General features: G+C 61.0%; 2 protein-coding genes across 3 annotated transcripts; both read right to left on the bottom strand.

Annotated features, from left to right (window-relative positions):
- Positions 1 to 1,627: 1,627 nt before the first annotated feature.
- SCARF1 (scavenger receptor class F member 1) lies at positions 1,628 to 10,102 on the bottom strand. 2 transcript variants are annotated; one of them, XM_027890022.1, is made up of 11 exons: positions 9,753 to 10,102; positions 8,980 to 9,041; positions 8,553 to 8,654; positions 7,918 to 8,443; positions 7,247 to 7,465; positions 7,033 to 7,161; positions 6,843 to 6,946; positions 6,517 to 6,628; positions 6,316 to 6,440; positions 6,044 to 6,181; positions 1,628 to 5,692 (listed from the first exon to the last, which is right to left on the bottom strand). In XM_027890022.1, exons 1-11 carry the CDS (start codon positions 9,845 to 9,847, stop codon positions 4,686 to 4,688), a joined length of 2,619 nt encoding a protein of 872 aa, XP_027745823.1. In that variant the 5' UTR covers positions 9,848 to 10,102; the 3' UTR covers positions 1,628 to 4,685. The 2 variants fall into 2 exon arrangements, with proteins under 2 accessions (XP_027745823.1, XP_027745824.1); XM_027890023.1 differs by lacking the exon at positions 8,980 to 9,041.
- A 567-nt stretch (positions 10,103 to 10,669) lies between these two features.
- RILP (Rab interacting lysosomal protein) lies at positions 10,670 to 14,992 on the bottom strand. The gene is made up of 8 exons (XM_027889945.1): positions 14,740 to 14,992; positions 14,248 to 14,371; positions 13,661 to 13,782; positions 13,303 to 13,494; positions 12,746 to 12,909; positions 12,486 to 12,608; positions 11,945 to 12,028; positions 10,670 to 11,605 (listed from the first exon to the last, which is right to left on the bottom strand). The coding sequence occupies exons 1-8, from the start codon at positions 14,968 to 14,970 to the stop codon at positions 11,449 to 11,451; spliced, it is 1,197 nt and encodes a 398-aa protein (XP_027745746.1). The 5' UTR covers positions 14,971 to 14,992; the 3' UTR covers positions 10,670 to 11,448.
- Between the last annotated feature and the right edge of the window lie 34 nt (positions 14,993 to 15,026).

The following is a 15,026-nucleotide window of genomic DNA, read 5'->3' as shown; positions in this document are numbered from 1 at the left end:
CCCCTCTGCCATCTCCCCGTGCCCGCTCACCGCCGGTGCCGCGCCCGCTCCGCTCCGCGCCGGTCCCGCCCGGGCTTTTTATCCCTCCTCCCAGGCAAAAACAGGCGCCGCCGCTGATTGGCCGCCGCCCCGGCCAATGGCGGCGCGCGCCGGTGCCGCTGGGGCACGTGCCGGCTCCCCCCCCCCCCCCCCCCCCCCCCCCCCCCCCCCCCCCCCCCCCCCCCCCCCCCCCCCCCCCCCCCCCCCCCCCCCCCCCCAGGACCCCCGGGATCCACCCGGGATCCCTCGGGGACACCCGATATCTGCCACCAGTACCCCCCGGGAACCCTCCCGGGAACACCGGGATCCACCCGGGACCCCCCGATATCTGCCCCCCGGGAACCTCCCCGGTACCCCCCGGGATCCACCCGGTACCCCCCGATATCTGCCCCTGGGAACCTCCCCGGTACCCCCCGGGATCCACCCGGTACCCCATGGCATCCCCCTGGTACCCCCAACCCGGTGCCCCCTCCCCGGTATCCAGGTACTCTCCCCGGTATCCCCCTCCTCCCGTATCCTCCAGGTCCCCTTGCCCGGTACCCCCGGCCCGGGCCGTACCTGGTCTCTCCCGGGACTGCCACGCGGCCCCGGGACACAATACCCGCTGTGCGGGCTGGGCACACCGGGGACACACACGCGGGGACCGTGACACGCACCGGCACCCTCGGGGACGGCGGCGGCGGGAGGTGATGCGGGATGAGCCCCGCCGGCCGCTCCCTGCCCCGCCCCGCCCCGCAGGGTTCGGTGCTGGTCTCCGCCGGTCTCCACCGGCCCCGGGCGGCAGGCGGAAGAGCCGCACCGCGCTCACTGCGCGACAGCAGAGCGGCTCCTGCTCGCACAGCCCGGCCGGGCACACGGAGCCGTGTCGGTGACAGCACCTGTGCTATCGCTCCTCTGCCGCGGTTACAGGCACCGGATCCGCCCTGAGAAACCCATCTGTCCTGCAAATCCCACCTGTCCTGCTCCCTTGACTAAGGAGGGAGCAGAGAAGCTGCTCTTCCCTCGTTAAAAGGCTGGTTAGGGAGCAAGCACCCAACATAGCCCAGGGCTAAGCACCCTCATGGCACAGCTGGACTGGGGCAATGAGCCCCTGAGACACCCCAGCTCACAAGCACAGTCAGCTCGTTCATAGAACCACAGAATGGTTTGGGTTGGAAGGAACCTTAAAGCTCATCTCATTCCAGCCCACTGTCATGGGCAGGGACACCTTCCACCAGACCAGGTTTCTCCAAGCCCTGTCCAAGCTGGCCTTGGACACTTCCAGGGATGGGGCAGCCCCAGCTTCTCTGGGTAACCTGTGCCAGGGCCGCCCCACCCTCACAGGGAAGAATTTCTTCCCAATATCTGATCTAACCCTGCCCTCCAGCAGTGGGAAGCCATTCCCCCTTATCCTGTCAAAAGTCCCTTTCGAGCTCCCTTGCAGTCCCTTTACCCACTAGAAGGTGCTATCAACTCTCCCTGGAGTCTCCTCTTCAGGCTGAACAGCCCCAGCTCTCTCAGCCTGTCTCCACAGCAGGGGTGCTCCAGCCTCTGATCATCTTCGTGGCCTCCTTTGGACTTGCTCCAATAGATGCATATCCACTTCCAGTCCTGCCATAAGCCTATCCCTCATTAGTGAGGCCCTGGGCCAGAAGAGGTGTCCATGTATCCCTAGAATCATTACAGGGAATATTTTCTCAGCCAAAGGAGTTGAACATAGCGCTTGTGGCAGGTAGACACCCCAGAGGAAGCAGAGGGACTTATACCCACCACCCCTGTGAAAGGGGCAGGCTGGGGTGGGTGGGAAGAGGAAACTCCTTGGCCTCGGCTGTGGGAGAAGGGTCAAACACTTCAACAGCTGGGAAGTGGATTTAAGCCAATGCAAACAAACAAACAAAAGCCCAAAGAAAACAAGGCAGCCTGGATCAGTGCCATGTGTTTAGCAGAGGTAGAGGAAGGCTGAGACAGCACGAGACCCAGGGAGACCTGAGCACCCAGACCTGGTTGCTGTACCCAAGAAACACAAACCGCGATAGGAGGGAGCACGAGGAGGGCTCAGAGGCTGTTTGGGGACACGGGAACCCTTTGCCACAGCGAGAGCACGGAGGGGACTCGGGTTTCCTATCCTAGAAGGAGAAAAGAAGCTATCAGGTGATTCATGATCAGCTATAAATACCCCAGGGTCTAAGTAAACAGCATGGGGAGAAAAAAAATAAAGTGAAGCCGAAGAACAGCACTGACACAGAGACACATTTATAGAAACTGGCCAGGAATGAGCTTAGGCTGGAAGGGAGGTGACAGCTCCTGCTCTGACAGAGCCACTGGAATAAATGACATGGTCCTCTTCAAATGCTTGGGAAGTTTGGGAACAGAGACAACAAGGCTGCAGGTTAAGGGACAGACCCCCGTGGCCATGAGGTACAGCTCGAGCCTCTGTTCCTACCTGTGAGCCAAGAGCTGCCCCAGTAGAGCACAGACACCTCTCTGCTTACAGACAGGACCTGCACACAGATCACTTCCCACTGCCTGGCTTAAAACCACGGCAGCAGGATTTGGAAACTCAAGAGATCCAGCACGGGAAGACATCAAACCCTCCCTCACCCGCCAGCCCTGCAGATCTCCCACATCCAGGATTAAAACCACGGCAAAGCCTGACTGGGAGCATCCCCAGCAAGAAGACACCAGCGCAGCCACGCTGCCGGTGTGTGCATGGGCAGCCACTCGCTGGAAATCCACAGCTCCTTTCCCTCGCACCACCCAGACAGGGCGAAGATGCTTCATCTTCAAGCTGGGGAAACATCCTGCCTCGGGCTCAGCCTGTGAGCACGAGAGGTAGCAACATTCTCTCCTTCTCTGCTCTCAGCGGCAGGAGGGCTGTCGGGTTGCTGTCAGCTATTTACATGCTGTACCCAGGGCAGACCAGCTCACGTGACGTTCACTTCTGGCACAACACTGCTCAGCTCACAGGCTGAAAATATCCACCCGATTAGGGGAAAAAAATGGCTGCTTATAAATCAAACGTCCCTGCCTCTGCAATAAAACTGTCAAAACAAAAAAATAGCCTGTGCAGAGCAGAGGTCTGGCCAGGCTGCTGCTCCGGTCCTGCCAGGGTGAGCATTTCTACTTGTATACCAGAATATTTGGTGTTGTAATCGTGGCAGTGGGTGATTCCACTGCAGGAAAGAGTGCTTCATGCTGGCTGCAAAATTGGAAGCCTCCCAGCCAAAATCAGGACTGTGGGGATTCAGTGCTTTGCACTGTGCACAGGCACCCACAAAAAGCAAAAGGGTAAAAGCAAAATCTACTGTGTTTTCTGAAACACCTCAAGCCCTGAACCCCAAATGAGCAATGCCAGACCAGAAGGATTCACATGGAGCTCTGCACATGACATGTCAGGTTCAGGCTGCAGTGTAGGTGCTCTGGATGCTCACAGCCCACTCACATTCCCCCTGCAGTCCTGTCTCCAGCTCTGTGGAGAACTCAGCTCACTGAGTGAGAGTTCAGAATTCAGCAGAACCAGAACGTGTAAAAAAAACCACCAAAAACCAAAAGCCTAAGGCCACCGACTGTTTCCACACTTTGGAGAATATTCCTGGCCATGTCTTTGATTCAGAGGGTGGTTGGAAAACCCGTCTCCTGAAGGGGTTTGGTAACATTTAATTTTCATTCCAAGGCTTTCATGCCACGTGAAATAACAGAAAAATGTACAATAAACCTTCTGCCACTTAGACACATCTACAACCAGATCACGCTGCAAACCCTCTTTGACATCTCAACCGCCTTTACAGCAGGAACAAGGCATGGGAGATGACAGGAGCTCAGGGCACCCATGGAAACCCCATTTTCCATGCAACTTTCATCCTTATCAGGACCAGCACGGCACCAGGTGCACAGGTTGATGGGCACTGCCCAGCTGCCACGTTTGCTCTCGTACGGCTGCAGCTTGGTATTGCGTGGAGTTTTACACCCCATGCCATGCCATGAGCATTTCCATGAGCTGCACAAGTAGGTGGAAGCAAAGGCAGCCAGGGCCTGCCACTGAAGCCACACAGATAAACCCCTGCAGACCCAGATACCCTTTGAGATAAGCAGCTAAAATTAATTTTCTCTGAAGCTGCTCGTGGCAGCCCATCATCTCTCCTCAGCCCAGCTCCACAAAATAATCCCCTTCAGCGAGAAGCACCTTTTACAGCAAGAGGCTCTGAGCAGCATCACTGGAATTGGGACAGGGAAAAGCGAAAGCCAATGGGGTGAGACTGATTTTTGCCTGTGCCTTTCCCAGCTGAGCCTCCAGCAGCCCTGCTCCTGTTTAAGAGGATGTATGTCCCCAGGACTTGAAGGTGTCACCATCAGATCCAAAGCATCGCTGTGCCCACAGGCTTTGCAGACACCAGAGTGGCAGGTAGGGCAGGGGGGAGCAGGAAAACAGCTCTGAAGCACCACAATTCCCCAGGCTGCCACTGCTGCTGTGGCTCTTGGCATCACCCGTCTCACTGGCTGTGCCAGCCAGCGAGGGTCCAGCAACAGGGCACAGAGGGAAGAGAGGGGATCAGGGAAAGGCTCGATGCTTATCCAGTTCACAGCTCAGAGGGGGATCTCAGTTCCCCCCAGGATGGGGTTGGAGGCATCCCCAGGGCTCCCACTGTCCCAGCCCGGGCAGTGGTGGCTCAGGTGGCTGCAGGGGTGGCCGGCAGCTCCTTGCCAGGGCTGGAGGGTGAATTGGCACCACTGCTGGTCACATTCTCGTATTTGGGTTCTTCCTCCATGGCGGCCTGGCCCTTTGTTTCGAGGCTGACAACTAACTCAGGGCTTTTGCCCCTCTCAGTGGCACCCACAGCTTCGCTGGCCCCGTCCTGGGCTCCGGTGCTTTTTGATGAGAGAGCTGCAAGAAGGAGGGACAGTCTCTTCGCAGGGAGATTCTGGTGCTTGCTGGGGGATCGCTCGGCAGGAGCCCCTGGGACACTCTCCCTCTGCTTGCAGCTGTTCACAGAGTCTCTGCGCTGTGCCAGGGCCCGGCGGGGAGGTTTCTGGATGGCCTCCATGCTCCTCCTCACCTTGGGCTCCTCCTCGGCAGCCCACTTGCCCTTCTGCAAGCTGCCCAGACGCTTCAGCACAGCCTGGACCGGTCCCTCGCCGCCTGCTTCTGCCTTGGGGTCCTGCCCAGCCGTTCCCACCATCATGTAGATGGTGGTGACATTGGGGTCTTTCCCCTTCGCCTCCCAGCTGCCAGATTTTGCAGCTGCTTCCAGTGCCTCCACTCTCTGGGCCACGTGCCTGGTGCTGGAGACCACCCTCCTGCGTCCCCCCGGGGTGGCCCGTGGCGATGGCCGGTGGCTTTCCTCCCCCTTGCTGAGGGGCTCAGGGTTCTCGTAGCAATCGCTGGCTGGTCGCTCGCTCTGGGGTTCAGTTGCCACATCCCCTGGTGTTTGGGTCAGCTTGGATGGGCCCCACAGGGTCTTGGGCTTCCGACTGGGGCTGGGCGTCTCCACTGCCCCAAATTTTGTCCCCTCGGCAAAGGACACGGAGGGTCGCTTGGCCTTGGCGATGCTGGAGGTGCGAGGGATGGCGAAGGGCTGGGACACATCCTCGGAGTCAAAGGCAGATGGGTCTGGGAGCACCTCACCAGGGGGAGATGCCCCATCCTGCAGCTCAGCCCCCCCCAGCAGCGGGATCCCTGTGGGAGGAGGAAACAAGAGTTACGGCTGCCAGAGCTACTGCCCTGCCCAGGGACACACTCAGGGACACTGGGACAGGGGTTGGGGCAACAGGATTGCCCCTGGGATCGTTTCCCAGGGAGAAGGTTGTGAAATGGGACTGCCCGTGCTGGGCATGTCCTGTCACACGAGGTCAAGCACAGCCCTGGTGTGTCCCTGCAGACACGAAAACAAGGGCATGGAAATAAACGCTGTCTGTGTCCAGCACCCATCCCTGGGACAGCCAAGGTTGGTAACGGGGCAGGATTGACCCTGGCAGCCCGGACAGGCTGTGGGTGACCAGGGAGAGGAGGAGCAACCACGGGTGTCACCTTCTCTGGGAGGGACAGAGTACTCGGGTCCCTCGTTGTCGGTGTCAAAGGAGGAGAAGGAGCTGTCTGAAACCCACGCAGCTGAGGGCGACTCGATGAAGCTGGGGTTGAAGGGGATTTCCGTGTCGTGGTGGGAAACTGGGAAAGAGAAGACGCCCAGCTGAGCTTGGGCACCCCAGCATGCTCAGGGGGTGCCAAATGATGACACTGCAGAGATCACGGGCTGGGGTTGACCCTCTGGAAGTCTCTGTTGGCAGCTCTGCTTTTTTTACCTGTGACTTTGGGGAGTTTGGAACCAGCCAGGTTGAAGCAGGGCATCATAGCACTGAGGTTCGCCAGCACCCCCTGCACGTGGTGCTTCATCCTGGCCACCACATCGTCGTCCGGCACGGCCGCCCTGCATAGCAGAGGTGGACATCAAGGGACACAGGAGATGGGGTTTGTGTCAAAGGTTGCAAAATATGACAAAATACCTGTCTCTAGCATCTGCTGGGCCGGCTCCACAGCAACAGCAGGCAACACAGAGCAGCAGCAGCAGGAGAGGGACAAGGATGGCAGCTGCAAGGGCTCCGTGGTCCTTCAAACCTGCGTGGAGAGCATGGGTTGAGTGTGGGATGTCCTGTGGCTGCACAGCCCAGAGAACTGTCCTGCATGAAGAGTGCAGGAGCTGGAAACTCCTGGTGATGCCAGGAAGCACCAGGTAGGACCAGGCTGCATGCCAGCCTCCCTGCACCTTCCCCAGTGAGGATGTGACCGTCCCTTGCCCAGTGCTGAGGAGTAAAATTGAGGTTGCTCTTACTCAGCACACAGTGACCCTGCACAGGGTCGCAGGTCCCCCGGGAGCACTGGCAGGGCTCGGAACAATTCACTCCAAAATACCCCTCTGGACAGGTGTCGTTGCAGCTGGAAGAGAGAGGAAAGGAGGGAAATGCTCCCGGAGAGAGTGAGGCCCCAGCCCTGCCCCGCTCCCAGAGTTATCCTGGCATTACCTCTCTCCCCAGTAGCCTGCCTGGCAGATGCAAACTCCTGTCACGGGGTCACAGCTCCCCGCAACACACTCGGGGCAGAGGAGCTGGCACCCATCGCCAAAGGTGCCTGTGGGGCAGGAGTTGTTGCAGCTGCCAAGACAAAGAGCGAAGCATCAGCCAACTGCACCCCAGGGCAGGACCCCCCTGAGGACCAGCGACCCCATCCTGGGCATACCTGGGTCCTGTCCAGCCGGGATCACAGTGCAGGCAGGACCCAGTCTGGGGGTCACAGGGCTCCCCACGCCGGCAGCGGGGGCACGGCTGGAGGCAGCTCTCGCCGTGGAAGCCGGGAGCGCAGGGATCCTTGCAGAGAGTCCCGTTCCAGCCGGGCTGGCAGGCCAGGCAGAAGCCATCCACGGGCGAGCAGGGCTGGCTGCGCTTGCAGTTCCCACAGCTGAATGGGCAGAGGGGCAGTGAGGTCACAACACCCACCTCTGGCCCCTCAAAAAGCAGGTTTCACCCCACACCAGCACTGAGCACCAGTTTGGACCACAGGGCAATACTCTGTAGTGCCCAGCACTCTGTAGTAGCAAGAGGACAGGAGGAGAGCAAAATCACAGAATATTTTGGTTGGAAGAGACGAGAGGAGATGATGTTTTATCAGTCTGAGGAGCAGAACTAAAGACAATGAGATTTTAGGGTGACACCAGCGCTTTCTGCTGGCATAAGTGAGAAGTTTCTCTTGGGGCAACGCTGATGCTGCAACCAACCAGGGATGCTTAAACCCCCCAGGATGGGTCCCCCTGCCAGACAACGGGACAAACACTACCAGGATGACTTCCCCCCACCAAGGTGTGACTGCCACCCGGGGGTACTCACTGGATCCCCCTGCTGCCCCCAGCTCACCTGTGCATGCACTGAGAGCCGTATTTCCCCGCCGGGCAGGGCTCCTGGCAGCTCCTGCCCTGGTAGCCGGGCTCGCAGGTGCAGTGGCCGGTGACGGGGCTGCAGGAGCCGTGCACGCACTCACAGCGCCACTGGCACGCCAGCCCCCAAAACCCGGCCTTGCACTCGCACCTGCCCGTCTCCTGGGTGCAGGGAGAGAGGTTGCAGGAGCACTTGAAGCTGCACCTCTTGCCCCACCAGCCCAGCAGGCAGCGGCAGAGCCCAGTCAGAGGGTCGCAGTGGGAGCTGGCGAGGTTGCACTGACACTGCTTCTTGCAGTTGGGCGCCCACCAGCCCGGCTCGCAGCGGCAGGCGCCCGTCTGGGGGTCACAGCGGCCGTGGGGGCCACACTGGCAGGGGAACTGGCAGAGCTGTCCCCAGTGGTTGGGGTCGCAGGTGCAGTGGCCGCTCACCGGGTCGCAGCGCCCGTTGGGGTGGCACGGGCAGCTCTGTTTGCAGTCGGGGCCCCAGTACTGCTCGGGGCAGCCTGCGGGGGGAAGGAGACAGTGAGGAGTGGGGGGGAAGTCCTGCAGCCCCCGGGAGCATCCAGGTTGGCAAAGGCGATGGTGAGGGCTGAGCCCTGTGGGAACACTCACGGGAACTGCAGTCTGCTCCGAAGAAGCCGGGTTTGCAGCGGCAGAGCCCGGGTTTCACACATACCTCGTCCTCCCCACAGGCATCCTCCCCCTCGCACAGTGCTGTTGTGGCAGGGCAGAAACATCAGCACACGATGGCCCCCCCTCCGAGCTCACACCCCTCTGCCAGACCACCTGCCACCTGCTCCTGCAGGGACAGACCTCCTGGGGTATCCGCCATCCTGCTTCCCACTCCATCCCTGCACCTGAGCCACAGCACCATCAGCAGCTTGCTGAGTGGATATTTGGGGGTCCCCATGGTGTAGCACCCCACCACTCCCCCTTGAGCAGAGCTGCAGGGTTTCTACCCAACACCCAGCACTGTGGAGGAGCCGCCTGGAAAAGAACGGGGACCGAATGTTGGGCTTCGTCATCATCCAACACTCACCAACTGTGCACTCCTGCCCGTCCTGCTTCCAGCCAGGGCAGCACTCCAGGCCAGTGGGGAGCCTGTGGGAGAGACCCCGGGGGTCTGTCAGCCAGGGCAGGGGGGTGTCAGGGCCAGGGCAGGGGGTGTCAGGGCCAGGGCAGCTTTGCTTGTGGCTTCAGCCAAGGCGAAGCGATCGCTCGCCCCGGCGGTGGGACGGCAGCACGGCCCCAAGGACAACGCTCCGGAAGGAAACCAGCAAAATAGAAGGAAATTTAGGAGCCTGCAGCCTGAGTGGGCGGTGGGGCTGGCCTGGCCAAACTGCCGGGAATGCCACTATGGAGCCCGTGACGGGTCCCCAGTGCCCTGGGAGCGGCTCAAAGCTTCACCAGCAACGCAGAAATAAGGCACCGGAGCGAGGGCAGCGAAAGGCATTGCCGGTGACGGGAGACCAATGGGAAAGGCAACATGGCAGCAAACTGGGGGACATAAGCTCCCAAAGCCCTTCGGGGTTTGCCACGCCAATGTTTCCCCACGGTGAGTTTTGCCAAGGGTCCCGTATCCCCCTGTTGCCCCGTGCACTGGAGTGACCGAGAAATAACCCCTGGAGAAGGGGCCCAAATGCCCCTGAGTGCCCCAACCACTCTCCCCAGCATCACCCCAGTCTCTGCACTCACATGACACCGGGCTGCAGATCTCCCTCTGTGGAAGGACAGATGGACAACACCCCTCTGGGGCTGCTGAGAGGCCCAGGAGACGGAGGGGCACAAGTGGGGACCCCCCATGGCACCTACCTGCAGACGTTCCTGCCATCGGGGTCAAGCTCCTGGGCAGAGCTGTGCACCCACAGCCACAGCTGGAGGCAGAGGATGGGCCGGGCACTCCCCATCACCACCAGGGCCCAAGTCCTGGTGGCTCCCCAGCCCCACGCTGGCGTCCGTCTGTCCCGTCCCTCCCGTGGTGCGGCCTCTTCCTCCCTCCAGCCTTGGGTTTCTTCCTGAGGAAACGCGGGAGGAGTCACCCCAATCCAGACGTCAGGAGTGCAGCGGGGAGGGGAGCAGGGAATGCCACTACAGGGCTATTTTCGGCCCTTGCTGCCACCCTGCCAGCAGAAATGCGCATCCAAGGGTTTGGCACAACCACACAGGGGCTGGTACCTGCCTGAGCATCTCACCTGGCTCCCCCTGTGCCTCCCTCTGTCACCCCCAAAGCTGTTTTAGCCAATGCCCCCCCCAAACCATGCGGGGCATCTGCTGCCTCCCCCTGCCCCGACCCCCATGAGCCATCCTGTGGCACTGCCAACCCCTGGCAGGGACTCAGAGGTGGGGTCCCCACATCCCCCATGGCAACACAGCCTGACCTGTGCTGGCCTTTGAAGGGCTGCTGGCCACTGTCCCACCTCACTGTGTCCCCAGGAGCTTTGTGTCAGCAGATGCACAGGAAACACCTTTTTCCTACCCAAGGCTGGCTCAGCCTGGGGGGACTCCTGGCTGGAAGCACAACTGCTCCCCTGGCCATGCAGGACTTAACTCCTCCACGCCCAGAGCTGCAGCATCACACCCCAGGAGCCCCCTCCCATCGCTGCTGACCCACCAAAGGGGGCTCAGGGGGCTGGCAGAGCACAGCCATTGCTGGCTACGCTGCAGAATGGTGAGTGAAGCCTGGGAGCACCACCCAGCCCCTTCCCAAGCCAGGAGAGAGCAGGGGCACCTCAGAGAAGAAACAAGAGATTGATTTATTTCCAACTCCAGTTTTAAAGCTATAAAGTACCTGACCTGAGGGGACCGACTGGCCCCCATGAACACAAGGATTGTTCCACCCTTTAGGTCTCAGCAGTAGCAGGAAGAGGTCCCAGTACAAAACTGATTCACCTCATGCCTAAAAAGTGCAGGAGTGACACTGGCAGTGCTGATCCCGGCTGCTCCCAGCTACAGGAGCACCTGGACACCTGGTGCAGTGTGCTCAGCCCCTCCTAGCCGCGTGGTGACCCCAGGACACCCCACCTCAACCTTCACACTGCAGGGACGGGGGAGGTATGAATGGAAAGGGGTGAAGTGAAACACCCTCCCCCCAGAGCAGGATCAGGTGATGGGATCCTGGGCTCTGAGCCAGGGGGGTTTGGCAGAAAGAGCCACCAGTGGATGGGAAGGGCCCTTTTGTGATGGAGACCCCACCACGCTGAGCTACAAGCAGGGAGAAGTGGGGAGGGGGGACAGAGCTGTGCAGGAATCCCCATAGTTAATTCACAGGCACAGTGAAAGGGTAGCTGATGGGCAGAGATGCCCAGAGGTGCTGAGCTGTCCCATGCCAGGCTGGCATCCCAGTGTCCCAGTGTCCCAGGGGGTGTGCAGCAATCTGCCCACGCTCCGGCTTCGTCATCACCACGGCACAGGGAAGGGGCTGGGGCTGCTGTGCCGCTCTTGAAGATGCCGGAGGAAGAGGAGCTGGGAAGTGCTGCTGTGAGGCCAGATCAGCTCCTGTTCAGTGGGGTCAGAGGGGTGCTGTGGATCTGTTGGGGAAACTGGCTGGTGGCTCCTTCTCTCCCTCCGGCTCCACCTCCGTGTCCAGTGAGTCGATGATTTCCCAGGTGCCGGAGCAGCTGGATGTGGGGGGGTCTTTGCTGCTGCCCTGATACCACAGCCCAAAACTGCAGAGAGAGCAGATGATGGCCATGGGGGAGAAGAACCTTCCCAGGGAAGCTGTCGGGTCCCCACCTCCCTCTGCTTTGGTGGCAGCAGGAGGACACAGCCTGGCTGGGAGCGTGTGGCACTGCAGGGGCAGCAGCGAGGATTGCCCTGTCCCTGCCCAGGTCACGGCAGATCCTCCCTAAACCAACAACGCCCATTTTGGCAGCATCCCTGCCAGCCCTGCACTCCTTTCCTGTCAGACCCAAGCTCAGCAGGTGCCAGGCCCCAGCTAAGCCCCAGTGCCCTCACTGGCAGAGCTGTCTGTCCCCATAAGCCCCTCAGCACAAGAGCAAACTTACAAGCTCCTAATTTTGGATTCGGAAGGCTGAGCATCCACACAGTCTGTGCCATGAGCTGGGAGCCAGGAGCCCTCATCTTCCTCACTGCAGGACAAAGAAATAGGGGGAAAAAACTGCACTGAGCCACAGAAACAACACAGCAGTGAGTGCTGGAGCCACCCCGGGGCTCCCTCTGGAGCTGGACAAACCTCCACCCATACAGTGCAGGGGCCAGTCTGCCTTGTCCAGTGCTCCCAGTGCCACCACCTCGCCTCACTCTTGTCACACACACACAGGGACAAGTGGCATTTGGCCAGGCCACATGTGACAGGGACACAGGAGTTGCAGCAAAGAGCCCAGGCCCTGGGGTACTCCCAGGGCTACGCCTGAGCAAGACATTAAACTGCAGACATTAAACCTTTGATCTCTGGAGGGAGGAGGCAGCTCTGGGCCTGGAGGAGTTCCCTTCCAGGGTGCAACAGCACATGGAAACACCAGAGCCTGCCAGGCAGCACCAACCCTGCACAGAAGGCTCCCGCCAGCCATGACCAGGTGGACTCACCTGCTCGCCGACTCCTCCGTCGTTCCCAGCATTTTGGCTCTGATTTTTTTTCTCTGTTTTTTGATATTTGACTTCATTGCATCCAAGAAGAAGCCGGGAATTCTCTCCTCGTTCAGCAGCTCCCTGACAAAAAGCGGCCAGTTGATTAATCAACAGCCTGGGAAAGATTCCACCCCAGCTGAGTCACAAACAGCCTCTGATGGGCTGCAGGGAAAGGAGGGACCCGGCTCACTGCCCACCACCACCACAGCAGGACTCACCGCTGGTAATAGGCCAGTTCCTCCTGCACCAAGAACAGGTTGGTCTTGAGCTCATTCCGCTCTTGCAGGATCTGCTGCAGCTCTTCCTTGGAGAAGCAGCACTGAGCAGGGCTCCTGTCTCCTTCCTGGTGCTGTGACTCCTCCATGGGTGATGGGGCTCCTTCCTGGGGGGATGGAAAGAGAGTCAGCACGAAAGAGAGACCCCAAAACCCCCACCCAAAGGCTGGGTGCCACGTGCAGGCAGAGATGGAAGCCTCAGGAATGAGTTTGCTGCTGCAGCCCTCCACGGGCCAGCACCTTCTGCCATCACCACACCTCACAAACCCTCCTCATCCTTCAAGTCCCACCTGGTTTTTCCTCCTGTCACCTCGCTTTGCTCCACCCCTACCAATTTTTACAGAAAAAGATGTTACTGGCATCACTGTTCAATTTTCAGCTGTGGGGTCACTTGAACAATCGCGTCCTGCTGGCAGCTGGGTGGTCTGGGTGTGCCAGAAGCTCCACACAGGGCTGGCAATTTCAGGCCAGTGTTAGTGATGCCACAGGCTCAGACTCACCAGGCTGGGCTCTGGCCGCTGGGTCTCCTGGGCTGTCCTGCTCCTCCTGCTCGTTTCCGTCTGGATTTGCAGCATTTCAGCCTCCAGGTCCGCCTTCTGCTCCAGAGCACTCTTGAGCTGAGCCTGCACCACGGCCACCTTGTGCCGCAGGTCCTCGTTCATGGACATGAAGCGGTGCAGCTGTTCCTGCAGCTGGGAGGGCCCAGGGCAGGCAAAAGTGAGGCTGTGTCCCCACCCAGGGACATCAGAGCCACCGGGCCAGGCACTGCCCCAGCAGGCTCAGCAGCCAGGGGGGTGTGACATGAAAGCAGCTGCCCAGGCCCTCTGCACCACGCCCGTGAGCTCCCCCACCCCTCACCGCCTCCGTGTCTCGGCTCTTGCAGACAATCTCGTGGGCCTGGGCGCGAAGTTCGTCCCTCTGTTTGTCCACCACCTCCTTCAGCCGCAGCATCACCTCCCGCTCCTTCCGTGCTGTGCTGTCTGAGACCAGACACGGGCACACAGGCATGAGTTGCCTCCAGGACCCACGGACTCCCCTAATCCCTCACACTGCAAGGTTCCTCAGTGTTTCTGCCAGACTCTAACATTACTGGTGGATCTCGGAGTCGAAACAGTGGAAAGAGGGAAGCTGAGAGCTTTAGGCCATTCCAAACACATCCTTGTGCTGGCAAAGCAGCCTGTACCACCCTATGCCTGCCTCCACCTCTCTCCTGAGAGGGGTCCCAGCTTGGTCCTGGGGCCTTAGGGCTGCTCTGGGGCTTTGGGGTCCCTGTGGTTGCAGAACGAGGTAACATTCATGCTCCCTGGCAGTTCAGGTCTGCAGGGCTGAGGGAGAAATCAGATCTCCAGGCTCCAGAGAGCAGGATCAGCCCTGCACCCAGCCTGCCAAACCCCACAGGGCCACCCTGTGGCATCAGGGGACCCCAAACCCGCTGGGACACCCACCTTCCTGGGATTGGCTCTCCGCAAGCTGCCCCAGGAGCTGCCGGTTCTGCTCCTCCAGGCAGGCCAGGCGGCCGTGCAGGGCTCGCTCCCGGCGCTCGGCCTCCCACAGCCTCTGCTCCGGGTCCTGGGGGTGCACAGCCGGGTCAGAGCCGTCCCAGGGGATGGGGGACAGCCAGGTCAGAGCCACCACCCCGAGAAAGCGGGACAGCCGGGTCAGAGCCATCCCACGGGACAGAGACAGCCAGGCCAGCGCCGTCCCAGGGGATGCGGGACAGCCGAGTGAGAGCCACCCGCCGGGCAAAGGGGACAGCCGGGACAGGGCCGTCCCTACGGGGAACGGGGTCAACGAGGTCGGAACCGTCCCACGGGACGTGGAACAGCCGGCTCGGAGCCGTCCCCCGGGAACAGCCGGCTCGGAGCTGTCCCCACGGACACTCCAGGGGGACACGCGCGGGTCGGTGGCACCGGGGAAGGTCCCCGCGCCCCGCTCACCTCCGCCTCCTGCGGCCCGGCCGGCGCTTCCCCCGCCTCGGCGCCCGCCGGGGCCACCAGCGCCTCCAGCAGCTCCAGCAGCCGCACCACGGGCGGCACCAGCCCGGCCACGGCCTCGGGCCCGAAGCGGCCGGAGACGCGGCGCAGCTCGGCGCCCAGAGCCCCCGCCATGCGATAGACGTGCGGCGGGGCCAGGCGGCCCGGAGGGGTCCGCCACAGCGGCTCCGCCATGGCCCGGGCCCCGCGCACGCTCCGCCCGGCACGGCCCGCCCCGTCCGGGGCCGCCC

Source organism: Empidonax traillii, unplaced genomic scaffold (genome assembly GCF_003031625.1).
Source record: "Empidonax traillii isolate 1590-97213 ecotype Southwest subspecies unplaced genomic scaffold, ASM303162v1 scaffold276:size1176444, whole genome shotgun sequence".
NCBI lineage: Eukaryota > Metazoa > Chordata > Aves > Passeriformes > Tyrannidae > Empidonax > Empidonax traillii.
Note: the sequence above shows the minus strand (reverse complement) of the source record. Positions and strands in the feature narration are given on the sequence as shown.